The sequence below is a fragment of the Hevea brasiliensis genome, chromosome 12 (assembly GCF_030052815.1).
Source record: "Hevea brasiliensis isolate MT/VB/25A 57/8 chromosome 12, ASM3005281v1, whole genome shotgun sequence".
Taxonomy (NCBI): Eukaryota; Viridiplantae; Streptophyta; class Magnoliopsida; order Malpighiales; family Euphorbiaceae; genus Hevea; species Hevea brasiliensis.
This window is the reverse complement of record NC_079504.1, coordinates 8,599,899-8,615,390: the sequence shown is the minus strand read 5'-3', so window position 1 is coordinate 8,615,390 and position 15,492 is coordinate 8,599,899. Positions and strand designations below refer to the sequence as shown.

Below are 15,492 nucleotides of genomic sequence, written 5' to 3'. Positions count from 1 at the left end.
ACAGCCGATAGCGATTGAAAATGCTTATGGGATTGGAAATAAAATTAGAAAAAATATATTTTTTTTCATGAATTTCATAAATAATATTTAGCATTTACCTGTTTTACTTAATTAAATATACCATATATGTAAATTGATTTTAATTCAATTTAAAATAATTTTAATATTATTTGAGATAATGATTAATAATAATGTGAATTTAAAATATAATTAAAATCATGAAATTGTTATTGATAAAAATATTTAAATTTTAATCAATAAGGAATGGAATCTCACTGGACTAATATTGGTTTGTACCGAGTAGAACTAAGGAGTGAATAGCTGACGTTTTGGGTTATTTTTTATCTGCTTTGAAAATAATAATAATAATAATAATAATAATAATAATAATAAAACAGGGTTTGATATGCAGGGACCAGGCACGTGGGGTCATGGTCATATCATTTTCTTTACGGACTCCGCCTACCTTTCAAGACGGCAAGTAGTTTGAAAAAATAAATCTGGATTTAACTTTTCAGATATTTAATAGGTGAATATATTATTTTTTATAATTATATAAATTTTTTTTAAATTATAAAAAATTATTTTTTAATACCCAATATATTTAATAATTAGCGCCCCTCTTCCCCTAAACTCGTATGATTTTCTACGACCGAGAAGGGAGTCATTTGACCGGTTTTCACTGCCGCAAGAAACTTGCTTTTTTTTTTTTTTTGAGTCTGAACTGCAATGTTTGACTCTCAGCAAACTAACCTTTTACCAATTGTAATGGCTAGGAGCTGTCCTGAAATCACTGGATAAACCGAATAGGCGAATAAGGAAGAAAATAGCAGAAGCGTCCAATGAAGAAGAAGAATCAATAAAAAAATAATTAAAAAAAACAACTCTTGTAGGTAACCAAAGAACCGTACCACTCCTTACAACTATCGTATCAGCCCCTTACAACGTAAGCAGCCGCCCATGACCCACCATTTCCTTCCCTTTATTGGGTACAACTTCAAACCTCCTCTTGAAAAAGACTGCCCTCTCATCTCACACCAGAACCTCAAAGGGGAAAAGAAACCCTCAATCCGACGGCCTAGCAATGGCATTACAGGCAAGGTGGTATCCCACAGAAATAAATATTGTGGCAATGGGGTTGTTTTGTTTGTCCCCAAATGAATAAAAACAGAAAAAAAAAAAAAAAGTAGCAGGTAAAAGCTTACATGACAACCGTGTGACATGCGCGTACGTCTCATCTCACCAGCAAATGTCCTCCCAGTTTGGCTATTTCTAGCCCCTTCCACCCAATTCCTCCACCACCACAAAATCATCTCTCTCTCTCTCTCCCCCTTCCTATTTATATTTTGTGGTCTTAAGCCTTACTTTAGCTGTCTGTGATTTAAACCTGGCTTCTCAGATATTCTCTGGGTTCTGTCTACATTTAACAATCTACAATTCCGATCTGGCCGGTTTGCATTTAACCATAAATAGGTACGTCTGCTCTCTGATATTTTTATTGTGCTGTTTTTGGCATGATTATTTACTTCTTTTTTCCTTGTGCCTGCCACAATCTCTGTGTCGGGTCCTACACAAGGGTGCAGAAGTTCTGTCAAAACCTTGGATCCATCGAAATTTCTATCTCTAAATGCTTGTTTGATAATCTTTAAAATGGTTTTGATAAATGAGAAACTGATTTCTTGATTAATGCTGGTTTCTGGAATTCCATTGTTAATGGTATTTCTTGAACTTGTGTTTTTTATGGGGTTTTTTTTTTTTTATCGAAGGTTTTTTTATGGGTTTTTTTCTTTGTTTGATCTATATTTAGTTTCATGGGATTTTGTTATTACAGGGAAGGTTTTGAAGAAAGATTTCTCAGACCTTCTGGAGAGAAGCTGTTGCCTACACAACTCTGGCCGACCCTCTTGTGAAATTTGCTCCAACCAGAGCAGGTGGTGGTTCTCTGTTTTCTGGTTGCCCTTCTTGTCCATCTTCATCATCTTCGCCATTCTTTGGCGCTCGCTCATTGCTTCGGCACCTTCCGATTGATTACGGTTAAATTTTCATCAATCCGTCCATTTTATGCGTTAATAGAAGCCGTTCGAGATTCGGTAGCGTAAATTTCAATCTTCAAAAATAGAGGAAGTAACAAATAAAAGTAGGTGATAAAAGATAAAAGAGCGTTTATTTGAGCTTCTTTTGGGAATCTGTTTTAGCCAGTTCTTCAAAATGGCAAAATTCACCTGCTGCTTCAGGCTATCTGGGGAGGAGAAGGAAAAAAAGGTGAGAATTTGATTGGATTCCGGAATTTTAACAATTTTGCCGTTTGATGGTTAGAAATATTTCATACCTTTGATTTTCTTGCTTAAATTTCCCTTTTGTTTGATTTCAGGTTGGTGAGATATCATCAAGATCTGCTGAGTTCAACAAGGGGATCAAGACATTGAAAATTAGGCTTGAGCATCCAGTGAAACCTTACGAGAGTGATGAGTTGAAAACGACCTCTTTTAGCGTGTCAGTGGACTCGGTACCTTTGGTGCAGAAGGATTTTCCGAGTGTCAAGTTAACGAGTCATGAGGGTCTGGGTAGGGATGAAGCACCAGAGGTTGCATATGAGGGGGGAGATGAACACGAGGAGAATGCCTCGATGAAGAGGGACTTGTCTGATATCAATCTCCAAGGCCACGGACCTAATTCAGGTGAAGAGTTCACTCCAGTAAGTCCAAAATTCAGTTTCTCTAATTCATTTGATATCAAGGTCGATGAACAATTTGCAAACAAAGCTGAGAAACTTAGTGACAAGGGTATTCATGAGATCCAAAGTGGTCATGTTAGTGATCCTGGGATTGGTAAGGCTGAGTTCTGGGGTTCACCTAAGCTTAAACGGTCTTGCTCTAACCTCGAAACGAGCAAAGTGCTAAAAAGAATGACCGATCATTCTGCTCCTTCAAAATCCCCATATTCTGGTGAGTCGCAAGAAATAGATGAGAAATTGAGGGAACCTGGCAGCCCTGTATCTATAACAAGCCATCGCAGCGCTGATAGAGTGATTTTAAAAAAACATTCCTCAAGCCAAGTTCTACCATCAAGAAGTAGAAAGCTGTGGTGGAAATTGTTTCTCTGGAGCCACAGAAACCTGCATAGACCGTGGATAGTGAAACCAAAACCACAAGTAGTTAATACTTCAAACCAGCAATGTGGGTATGCTTCAGATACAGTTGAGCCAAATCAAGCTATCATATCGAGCAACATACAATCTCCAGGGTCATTTACTGGGGATTCCTTGAACAAAGGATGCGACAACAATTATGATGACAATCAGAGCTGGTACGATTTTCATGGTGGGATATCTGGCCGATGGCCTCAGAAACACTGGGTTGCTTTCTCAATGGAACCATCCCCTTTTACAAGAGTGGATGAGTGGGTAAAGGATCTTGAGACCCAAGCACCACCTCCTCATAGTTATGATGATAATGATGCAGATAATAGTGGTGAGGGCATTGTCTTCCCACCCTCTCCTGAGACTGGTAGATCACCAGGAAGAACCACGGCCAACTTGACTCGACGTCCAGACTTTAATATCTCAGAGGAGATTTTGCATGCCAATGCTGTCATCCAATCTCTGAATCCTTGCTCAACTGTAGCTCACATATCTGGTACTGGCTTAAAGGCCATTCCCACCTTATCATGCTTCACCAGTCTTCGATCTGTTAACTTGTCTAACAATTTCATAGGTATGCTCTTATCTGACGCCGAAAATGCCTAGTGGTTAAATAATCAGTACTAACGGGGTTGTTATTCTGGTATTTGCAGTCTATATCAGCCCAGGATCATTACCTAAAGGCCTCCACACGCTCAATTTGTCAAGAAACAAAATCAGTACCATTGAAGGACTCAGAGAATTAACTCGACTGCGAGTGCTTGATCTCAGTTACAATCGCATTTCTCGAATTGGACAAGGTGATTTTTCTCTCATGAAACTAATGTCATTCAAATCTTTTCAATGAGATTGTGCAAATTTTCCGTGAGAAATGAAATAGTCCTCTTAAACTCGTATAGTTATAAATATGCACATTGAATTTTGATGATATCAGGGTTATCAAACTGTACAATAATCAAAGAACTGTACCTTGCTGGGAACAAGATTAGTGATGTAGAGGGCCTACACAGGCTTCTGAAGCTTACAGTCCTAGACCTGAGCTTTAACAAGATAACAACAACAAAAGCTCTGGGGCAGCTTGTTGCTAACTATAACTCATTGCAAGCTCTGAATTTGTTGGGCAATCCAATTCAGAGCAACATCAGTGATGACCAGCTTCGCAAGGCAGTTTGTGGTCTCCTTCCAAAGCTAGTTTACCTAAACAAACAGTCCATCAAACCGCAGAGAGCACGAGAAGTTCTTACAGATAGCGTTGCCAAAGCAGCCCTTGGGGGGACCAACAGCAGTTGGAGCTCTCGCAGAAGAGCAGCAAAGAGAACAAGCTCCAATGGTTCAGCCTCCTCCAATTTACACAGGAATAGTGTTGGTGCAAAACAGAAAAGTAAGAGCAGGTCAAAGAGCCGAACACATCACCTAAAGACAATGTCATCAAAGCATGCTTCTTCCTCCCGTTAAAAGTTTTCCCATGCAGGAAACCTTCCCTAGTAATTCAATATCACTCTGTTAAACAGTTTTCCGTTTCTATGTTTTGATTATCATCCTAAGACTGTTTTAAGACCATGTAATTTCCGGATTCAACAAGATTTAGTGCATTTTGCATTTTGTCTTATTTTAGTAGACAAGTTTTGTGCTTCTTGTGCTGTGATGGAATGCAATGCAAATTTCTTAGTGCAGTGGCATGCGATCGATGAAACACCGAACAAACGTTGTTGCAGATAAGCATTAGTGTGTGGATTCCGTCTTTGGCTTAGACTGTTGCATGTCAGTTATAACGTACCAAGTATGTTATTCTAGTTGGGCAGGGAGACAGTTATCATGTGCCCACCCGTCCCAAAGAATAGAGAAGGGGACAATTTGAAGTCGGGCCAAATTAAACAGAAAGGAAAAACGACCATTGAGAGAACAAAGAGCTGACACCCCCTTTTGAATCAGAAAATCATCAGTAACAACTCTTAAGAGAATCTTCTTTTGTTCTTATCTATCAACAAATCATTCCTTACCTCACAAAATAAAACTGCTTAAGGATCATTTTCCAAACCATTACGTACCCAGAAGCAAAATCTTTTTGAGCATTCCAAAAAGGTGAACAAAGCTGGCACCCAATCTAACAAGCTTCTTTTGCCAAAATAAACAATTTTGAAATACATTGCATGGACAGGAAGGAGATATATCTAAATACGGCTTATTTATTTTATGCCAAACATGCTAGTTCCTTCCTAAACTAGAATCCAATTCCCCATCCTTCGTTTGAGCATACTTATACAGCTTCTCATTGAAAAGCACCTGTGGATCCTTATTTACCAAACTCCCACTCTCATCATAAGCATCTTTCAAAAACACAACCCAGTTCATCTCTGTCCCTGCAAGATAAAATGTCCTGGGCTGCCTCTTAAGCATATCATATGTATGTCTAGTCAAGCAAAATTCCTCCTTGAACTCCACAATATGATGTATTGAAGCTCTTTTCTCCAAAGTCAAGCTTAGAAACTCATGCAAAACCCCAATCCTATACTTCTCAGCCTCCAAACTCCAAAGCTCTAATCTCTTTCCATCACTATAAGGCGAAACCAGTGGCAAAGTATTCAACAAATTCATCTTCCTTGTATCCTCTTCGTCCAAATCCAAATCCTTTGCGTGCTTCACTGGAAATTTAAATGTGTTTTTAACCTTATCCTCATCGACCATGAACTCTTTCTCCAATTCACTGATTGCCAATTTGGGGTCCCAATCCACTAATTCTAACATTCTTTTCCCATCATCCGCAACCACAATTCTAAAATAATCTGGATATTTAACCACTCTATCTCTAAAATCATCAGGAATCCCAAACAATAATCGGCAATGATGAATCTTACTCAAAGGAATCTGATTATTCTTCGACATCATCAACAACTTTCGGACCTTATTAATACGGTCGCTCTCCATAGAATCCATGATCGATTTTTCTTCCTCGAGCAAATCCTCCATGAAACCCGTGAATCCGAACCACATTTTATTGTCGGTGTGCCGATAAGTTTGGAAGATGAGCGGGTGGCGGTGAACAAAGCGGGTAGCTTTGCGGCCACGTGGGAAGCCAAGCTCCCGATACAGCTTTCCAGCGTCGTCGAGTCGCAGAACGTGCTCGGGTTGTTGGGAGAGGAATTGCTTGGATTTGGTGAGGAATCTGAAGCAAGCATCGCGCTCGACGATGAATTCGAAACAGGGGTTTCGGGTTGAGGCGTGCTGGACGGGTTTGGTGCGCGGGGATTCGGATTTTTTGCGTTTCTTCTTGTACTTTTTGGGGGTTTTGGTGATGAGGAAGGAGGTTGAGAACTGAGAAGTTAAGACGAGAGAGAAGGGGCTAGAGTTAGGGTTTTGGAAGAAAGGTGAAATGAGGGTTGTGGGTTGGGCGTCTTTGCAAAGTAAGAGGCGCCAAGCCATGGGATTTGGATTTTTACAAGGCGTTCGACTGAGCTGCTTGTTTGCGCTTTTGTAGCGTCGGAAATCAACAACGGCAATTAACGTGCTCGCCGCCAACTGCATAAATTTTAATAGTTAACCTCAAATTTTAAAGATTTTTTAAAGATTATATTAAACTTTGAAATTTTATTCGGTAAGAATCTCTTGAACTCTTAATAATTAATTTATAAATAAACATATTAATGTAAATAATTTAGATTAATGATAATGTAAATGATTGCTATTATTTTTTAAGATATAGTTTTTCTAATTGGATGTTTTATATTTAGTGTTTTATTATTTTATGTGTTTAAATTTTTTTTATAGTTAATCTGTAAAAAAAATAATAATTGATTTTACCATTATTGTTATGACCCAATCTATGAGCTGGGCCAGACTAAAGCCCCGGAGGCCCGTAGTAAGCCTAACTATTTCTTAACCCAACTCTGAGGCCCATTAGGCCCAATTTCAAGAATTCAACCGAACAGAGTCCGGCCATAAAGTGGACCTTTCAACGAGGAGTTTTTGACTCACCCGATCTGTAAACACAATATATAATAAACTGGGGAGCTCAGCTCACTCTCCACATACTCAAATGTCATAAAAATAAATGGGAGCTCAACTCCCTCGTCCAGTCCATCAAACATGCATATAATAATAAGTTTACAGGTCCAACATGATAATTATATTACATACCTAAATCAAATAAATATTTCTAACACATGCGAAAATTCTAAGGGTTAACAGGTTTATACAAACATTAATAAATGACCTGCGAGGGAGAAAAGTAGGTTAAACTCAGAAATATCCTCCTGTGGCCTGGAAAAATATTGAACATGAGTGAGCGTTCGACTCAGAGAGTAAAATATCAATTTTAACCATAATCTCTGTAACTATCTAAAGCTAATGCACCCTATAGAGTGAAATGCAATATCAGCAATATTTTCACATCATAACAGCAAAAAGGTAATTTGGAGCACTCACACACCCGATAATGTCAAACAATACATATATGGGAGCTGATCTCCTATACAGCTCTCTTAATCCAACCTGTGCCAGTGAAGAACTTAGCTCGGACTTCCACTTAAATAACCAAATCGAGGTCCCAGCGAAGAACTCAAGCCGTGTCTACCCCGAAGGACAGGGTCCCAGCAAAGATCTCAAGCCGTGTCTACCCGTCCTATCCATAGTTAACACCATATCACACGCACGCCAACGCACGCACACTGCTCTAAATTACCACAACAACATCCATGGCACTTTAATAGTTGTGAATGCAACGTAAAACGTGCCTAGAGTTTAACTACATAGATACATACATATAAGTGATGCATGGGTATGCTTAAACATATAATAATATCAAAATTACAATTAAAATTAATATTTTACTCACAGACTTGACAGCAGTCACTGTGGCGGCTGGGCAGAGGAAGAAGGCTGTCCCGGCTCACCTGACAATTTTATTATAATTATTTAATATAATTGACTCAATATAAACCAAGAAAAGACCAAATACGTCCTAAGTCGTGCCGAAAATCCGGCAGAGTCTCCCCTATACCTAAGACCTACCCAACTGTCTGGCTGGAAATTCACAGATCCGAACAACTGTCGAATTAACGCGAATTGAAGATATCTACACGAAGCCCACAACACGGGGGTTAGTACATAAATTTTACGAAATTTTCTAAGCTCATTTAATGCTCAGAAAAACACTACGAAGTCCCATGGGACTCACCGAAAAACGGTGTCGAAAAATTTCAAAATTTATATTGCCGCGAAGTTCTCGACGAGTGGAGCGCTCTGGTACTCTCGGTTTTCTCATGGGGTTCACGGTTTGCGAAAAATCTAGCCCAAAAGTCAAAATGGGCTAAAAATTCCTGGACAAAAATTGGACAAACCGCTCGATGGATTTTGGTGTTCTTGGTGTCTATGGAAAGCTCTCGAGGTGTAGATGGTGTTTGACACAAGATCCGACCCACTTGGTGGCCGGATCGACCGAATTTTGGCCTGAAAGATGAAACAGCGCGTGCGCTTTGGGTGTTCTTCGGGGGCATTTTCCGACCACCTGGAGCGTCAATCGGCCGTGGGGAGGTGGTGGGGCGGCGCGCCGGTGAGGTGGGGTGGCTGGGGAGGAGGCGGTGGGGCTTGGGGGTGAGGGAGGAGAGAGAAAACGGGAGGGGAAGGGGAGAGGTCGGGCGCGTGAGGGAGAAGAAGGAAGAAAAAGAAAAGAGCCGGTCCGATTCGATTGGTCCGATCGGCACCGGTTCGATTCAGGATACAAAATTTTGAATTTTTACTCTGCCTTAGGACCGAAAACGAGGTCCAAAAATTCCGAAAAAATTTCAGAAAACTCAGAAAAATTCGTAGACTTCAAATATATTTTTAGTTTTGGCACGTGGTCTTTAAATTAATTTTTAAAAATCATCAACGTTTTTATTTTCGAAAAATCGAATCCGATTTCTAAAATCCGAAAAATTTCAAATAATTTCCTAAAATTCAAATAAAATAAAATATCAATATTTACCCAAAAATAATAAATTTAAAAATTAGGGGTGTTACATTCTTCTGCCTTGTGTAAAATTCGCCCTCGAATTTTACACAAGGCAGAATAAAGTACAGGATTACACATTGAACAGATAAGGGTACTTGCTACGCATGTCCCGTTCTGACTCCCAGGTGCACTCTTCCACTGACTGGCTCCTCCACAAAACCTTAACCATAGGGATCTGTTTTGATCTTAGCTGTCTCACTTGGTAGTCCACTATGGCTATAGGTTGCTCCTCAAACGTCAAGTTTTCTTTCAGCTCTATTACATCCGGCTGTAGCACATGAGAAAGATCAGGAATGTATTTTCTAAGCATGGAGATGTGAAACACAGGATGAACATGAGAAAGGTTGGGTGGTAGCTCCAATCGATAAGCAACTGCTCCAACTCTATCAGTAACCTCAAAAGGTCCAATATACCGAGGTGCCAACTTGCCCTTCTTTCCAAATCTCATGACTCCCTTCATCGAAGAAACCTTCAGGAATACATAGTTGCCTACTGCAAACTCTACATCCCTCTGTCTGGGGTCTGCATAACTCTTCTGCCTACTGAAAGCTGTTTTCAATCGTTCCCTGATTAAAGAAACTATCTCTGAAGTGTACTGCACTAGGCTACATCATGCACCTTCGCTTCTCCCATTTCCGTCCAACACAGAGGAGACCTACACTTTCTTCCATATAGTGCCTCATAGGGTGCCATCCTTATGCTGGAATGGTAACTGTTGTTGTAGGCAAAGTCCACCAAAGCTAGCTGATCATCCCATTGACCTCCAAAATCCAAAACACTCATGCGAAGCATGTCTTCCAGTGTTTGGATTGTCCTTTTAGACTGTCCGTCTGTCTAAGGGTGGAAAGCAGTACTAAAGTTCAATTGTGTGCCAAGTGCCTCCTGCAACTTCCTCCAAAACCGAGAAGTGAACTGAGGCCCTCTGTCAGATATTATGGAAGCAGGAACTCCATGCAATTTGAATATTTCTCGAATGTAGAGTCAGGCGTACTGTGCCACAGAATATGTAGTCTTCACAGGTAATAAATGAGCTGATTTAGTTAGGCAGTCTACAATTACCCATATCGAATCATATCCTAGCGTGATATGAGGCAACCCAGTCACAAAATCATGGTAATCATTTCCCACTTCCATTCTGGGATAGGGAGCTCTTGCAGCTTCCCTGACAGTCTCTGGTGTTCAAACTTCACCTTCTGACAAGTCAAGCACTTGGACACAAGGTCTGCTATGTCTCTCTTCATGCCATTTCACCAATAGCTATCTTTCACATCATGGTACATCTTGGTGGAGCCTGGGTGGACATTGTACAATGTATAGTATGCCTCTCGCATGATTTCATTTCTGAGATTGTCCACATCGGGCACACATATCCTAGAACCTTCTATAAGGGCGCCATCATTGGCAAATCCAAACTCACCACCTTCACCTTGCTGTACTCTTTCTATGATCTTCATCAATTGTTGGTCTCTGTGCTGGGAAACTCTAACTCTGTCTCGCAAGTCTGGCCTCACTGAAAAATGAGCCAACATTACCCCCTCATCTAAAAGATTTAGGATTAAACCTTGATCCATCAACTCATGTACTTCCTGAATCAACGGTCTCTTCTCTACTGAAATGTGTGCCAAGCTACCAGAAGATTTTCTGCTCAAAGCATCAGCTACTACATTAGCCTTCCCAGGGTGGTACTGGATGGTGCAATCATAGTCCTTTAGAAGCTCCATCCATCTCCTCTGTCTCAAGTTTAAATCCCTCTGTTGGAAGATGTACTTCAAACTCTTGTGGTCGGTGTATATCTCGCACACTTCACTATACAGGTAGTGTCTCCAGATTTTTAGTGCAAAAACTATAGCCGCCATTTTCAAATCATGGGTGGGATAGTTCTGCTCATGCCTCTGCAGCTGCCTTGAAGCATAAGCCACTACTTTTCCATTCTGCATCAAAACACACCCTAAGCCAATTCTGGAGGCGTCACAGTACACGGTATATCCTTCACCACTCATCGATAGTGTCAACACCGGGGCAGTGGTTAGACACTCCTTAAGCTTCTGAAAACTCTTCTCACAGTCATTTGTCCAAATGAATGGAACATTCTTTTGGGTTAACTTAGTTAGGGGAGCCGCTATCCTGGACAAATCCTGCACAAAACGCCTATAGTAGCCAGCTAGACCTATAAAACTTCGCACCTCAGTGACTGTTGTAGGCCTAAGCCAATCAGTTACAGCTTCAATGTGTCCCAAGAATGAGATGCTTTCTAGCCAAAATTCACATTTTGAAAATTTGGCATACAGCTGGTGCTCCCTCAAGGTCTGCAACACCATCCTCAAGTTCCACACGTGTTCTTCCTCAGTCCAAGAGTATACCAAAATGTCATCTATGAATACAATGACAAAACAGTCCAAGAATGGCCTGAACACCCTGTTCATTAAGTCCATGAAGGCTACTGGTGCATTAGTGAGTCTAAAAGACATCACCAAGAACTCATAATGACCATATCTTATCCTGAATGCCGTTTTGGACACATCCTCATTCCTGATTCTCAACTGATGGTAGCCTGATCGCAGGTCTATCTTGGAAAAGAATCTAGCCCCTTGGAGTTGATCAAACAGATTATTAATCTGAGAAAGTGGATACTTGTTCTTCACAGTCACCTTGTTCAGCTGTCTGTAGTCAATACACAACCTCAATGACCCATCTTTCTTTCTCACAAATACAACAGAAGCGCCCCAGGGTGAAGTGCTCGGACGTATAAAACCCTTGTCCAAAAGCTCCTGTAGTTACTCCTTTAGCTCTTTCAATTCTGATGGTGCCATCCTGTAAGGTGGCATTGATATGGGGTTTGTACCCAGCACAACATCAATGCAGAACTCTATTTCCCTTCCTGGTGGCAACCCTGGAAGCTCCTCAGGGAAGACATCTATGAATTCTCTGACAATAGGAATATTTTCCATGTTGACACCTTCTACAGATGTATCTCTCACCAATGCCAAATACCTTTGATATCCACACCTCAACATTTTTCTAGCACTAATTGCTGACACCGAATTATATGGAGCCACGCTCCTGTCACCATCAAAACTAAACTCTTCCACACTAGGTATGTGGAAATACCCCTTTTTGTTCCTACAGTCTAAAGTGGCATAATGAGTTGCCAACCAATTCATCCCTAAGATTACATCGAAATTTATTACTGGTAGAGGAACCAAGTCTGCTGGGAGGATCTTTCCATCCACTACTACTGGGCTATCCGGAAAAACCATATCTACATCTATGTTGTCACTAAGCAGGGTAGCTACAGACAAAGGGCATTCTAAAGTTGTAGGGTTTCTACCCAATCTCATGGCAAACACTGGGGAGACAAATGAGTGTGTAGCACCCGGATCTATTAAAACACGAGCCTCATAGGAACAGACCAGAAGAATACCTGCCACAACTATATTGGAAGCCTGAGCATCCTGATAGATCAGGGTGAAAACCCGAGCTTGACCCCTACCCTGGGTGGCAGAATCTTGATACTGACTTCTACCTCCTGATCTGCCTCCAAATCCACGTCCCCCTTGTCCTCGGCCCTGTTGGCCATTGAACTGACTGCCTGCCATGCTGGAAGGTCCAGGATACAACTGACGAGGAACATTTGCAACAGAACCCTGTGACCCCATTTGTGGCTCACTGAAACACTGGGCATTCCCTAGCAAAGTGACCTGGTTGGCCACATCTGAAACATACTCCTGAACCCATCAGACAAGATCTTGAATGTCCTCTTCCACACTGTGCACAAGGTGCCAAGGAGGATCCTGAACCAGACCCAGAACTGCTGTATCCCGAACTGTGACCACTGCTGGATCCATACCCTGGTCTGAATCCTCGAGATTTGTATCTAAAATCACTCCTCTTATTCCTGCTTCTTCCTCTGTAATTAGTTTGGCTACCACTAGCCGTAGTACCCATGTGGGGAACACCCGAAGAACCCTCTGCTCTATTTTTCTTTGCCCTTCCGCTGTCATGCACTGTATAGCTAATCTCAATCTGTCTGGCTCGATCAACTACCACATCAAAAGACTGATTAGACATCATGGCCAGGTTTGCATACCTCCTGTTAAGCCCCTTTAGGAATCTCTTTACCTTCATAGTTTCTGTAGCTACTGCTGCAGGGGCATACCTGCACAGTTCCAGAAATTCTGTAGCATATTCATCTACAGACCTGCCATTATGTCTTAAGGCCTCAAAGGCCCACTACTTTTGATCTCTGAAACTTTCATGTACAAATCTATTGATAAATAGTTCTACAAACTGGGTCCACGATAAACCCTCCATCCGAGGTAATATGTAGTCATTCATCCATTGTCTGGGCATAGGCCCCATGACATGCTGCATACACTCTATAAGTCTTCTATCAGTCAACTGCAACTCTGTTCCTACCTTTCTACAGGAATCCAAAAACCGATATGCATCGTTTGACACATCATAAGTTCCAGGCACCAACTTCTTAAAATTGATTATCTTTTTATAAGGTTCCCCTCTTGGTGCGGTGGACTGCTGCTGTTGGGGAGGATGGACCATATACTGTGCCATCATATCGATGGTGCTCTGCAAACCAGCTGGAGTTGTTACACCTTATCCCTCTGTAAGGCATAACATGATCCCGTAGAATACCTAATGAACTACCGAACTTCACTTACCGATAATTCATTAAGTACACTACAAGGGATTTTAAAACTATTTTCTTGCATTTTGGAAGTGGTGAGCATTTTGATAGGAATTAAAATCATTTATTCAAAGCTTATAAACTAGTAAGAATTTTTGTCCATTTTAATTTTACCTCAAATTTTATAAAAATTTTGATAGAGTTCTGTCTGTATTTTGAGAAAGCAGTTCTTCAAATACCTGTGAAAAACACTTCCAATAATTTTACACAACTCTCAACCACCAAATAATTTCAAGTCAACTCAAAATTTTGAAAACAAACCATTTCAAATAATTTCATCAACATTGTATGCACAAATTAAATTTACAGATATAAAATCCAAAAATAATATTATTACAATTTATTATATAGCTGCTCACTTTACATTGATACTTATGACATTACAGTATTTACATCAAAATAATTACAAGGGTATAAAACAATACCCGTACAAAAGGGATCAAGAAGTTCTTGTCAATCCCGCAGCTCACTCTGCTGCTTTCTCTTTGCTCTTATCTGCGACAGTAAATTAAACCATCGCTGAGTATAAAAATACTCAGTGGTGCACAATAAAAATTTAAAATACAATACATAAATCATTCACTGAAAAAACACAATTTAAATATTTCTCAAATTATCAAAACTCATAATAACACAATTTAGTCAAATAATTTAAGAAACACAGTGTTGCCAATTCATACACAACTCAAAGCATGACACAAAATTTTCGATCAATGTCGTGCTGTACACTACGACAAAGCAATCTACAACCCCACTAATCAAAATCAATGAGGGAGGTGGCTAGCTAGCTAATAAGTACTCATCCGATCTACAACCTCAACTGGTAAACCAGAGAGGGAGGAAAGATAACCGATCTCACCCCATAAATGGAGGAGGAATAATAAGATACTGTCATGCTAAGTGTGAATCAAAAATCAATTTCAAACATTTTATTCAAATGATTCATGAGAAACCTAATAAATTTTCAAAGTCACAATTTCATTCACAAGATGGCAACACCATTCATAATTAACATTCAAATTTTCATTAATCACACTAAATCAATTTTTCAATGACAAAATGCTCAAATAAAGTTTATTGTGCACAAACCTGACGTGAGTCGCCTCTAGGCCTTGACTCAGTCTCTCCGAGCTTCCAAGTATTTTTCAGCTGAAACACACAATTTCACAGTGTTTCAGTACCATAACTTAGCATAAATCCAAAAATAAATTTGACTTCACTTTTACCTAGCTCTAACGTGCTAAACCCGACGTTCTTGAAATTTTTGTGTTTCGAGTTACTATTCACTATACTATTCAAGTCAAATTGTTGACTTTCTAAGGCTTAATAGGTATGGGAATTCCAACTTCACCCACATACCACATTTTGGTCACTAAACTTGTCAGTTTTGCTCATTTTCTCAACACTTAAGTCTTTTAGGCAAAATTGTCAATTTTCAGTTTTTGGTGTATAAGGTTGCACTATTCCATTGGTCACTTTTCTGTTGGAATTTGGCAAAACTTCCTTCATAGAAAATGTTCCTTATTGTCTTAAGTTTATTCTCCTTTTTGAATCACTCCACAATTGGAGTTTTGTAGCTCAAGTTATATCCAAATTACGATTACTGTTCATGCTGCAGAATTTAATTCTGCAGATTTATTGATCCGACTTCTTTCAGCAATT

At 40.1% G+C, this 15,492-nt stretch overlaps 2 protein-coding genes across 2 annotated transcripts; one reads left to right on the top strand and one right to left on the bottom strand.

Annotated features, from left to right (window-relative positions):
- The first annotated feature begins 1,286 nt into the window (after window positions 1–1,286).
- Window positions 1,287–4,748, top strand: LOC110638623 (uncharacterized). The gene is made up of 5 exons (XM_021789239.2): window positions 1,287–1,473; window positions 1,832–2,262; window positions 2,372–3,713; window positions 3,793–3,939; window positions 4,074–4,748. The coding sequence occupies exons 2-5, from the start codon at window positions 2,209–2,211 to the stop codon at window positions 4,592–4,594; spliced, it is 2,064 nt and encodes a 687-aa protein (XP_021644931.2). The 5' UTR covers window positions 1,287–1,473; window positions 1,832–2,208; the 3' UTR covers window positions 4,595–4,748.
- A 312-nt stretch (window positions 4,749–5,060) lies between these two features.
- Window positions 5,061–6,696, bottom strand: LOC110638624 (protein WHAT'S THIS FACTOR 1 homolog, chloroplastic). The gene has a single exon (XM_021789240.2). It carries the CDS (start codon window positions 6,659–6,661, stop codon window positions 5,345–5,347), a length of 1,317 nt encoding a protein of 438 aa, XP_021644932.2. The 5' UTR covers window positions 6,662–6,696; the 3' UTR covers window positions 5,061–5,344.
- Window positions 6,697–15,492: the final 8,796 nt, after the last annotated feature.

What these genes read in the sequence shown, in the direction of transcription:
- LOC110638623 (XM_021789239.2), top strand. Translation starts at nt 2,209, where the DNA reads ATGGCAAAATTCACCTGCTGCTTCAGGCTATCTGGGGAGGAGAAGGAA. An exon ending in CTTGTCTAACAATTTCATAG is followed by an intron (nt 3,714 to 3,792) that starts GTATGCTCTTAT and finishes TGGTATTTGCAG; the next exon opens with TCTATATCAGCCCAGGATCA. An exon ending in CATTTCTCGAATTGGACAAG is followed by an intron (nt 3,940 to 4,073) that starts GTGATTTTTCTC and finishes TGATGATATCAG; the next exon opens with GGTTATCAAACTGTACAATA.
- LOC110638624 (XM_021789240.2), bottom strand. Translation starts at nt 6,661, where the DNA reads ATGCAGTTGGCGGCGAGCACGTTAATTGCCGTTGTTGATTTCCGACGC.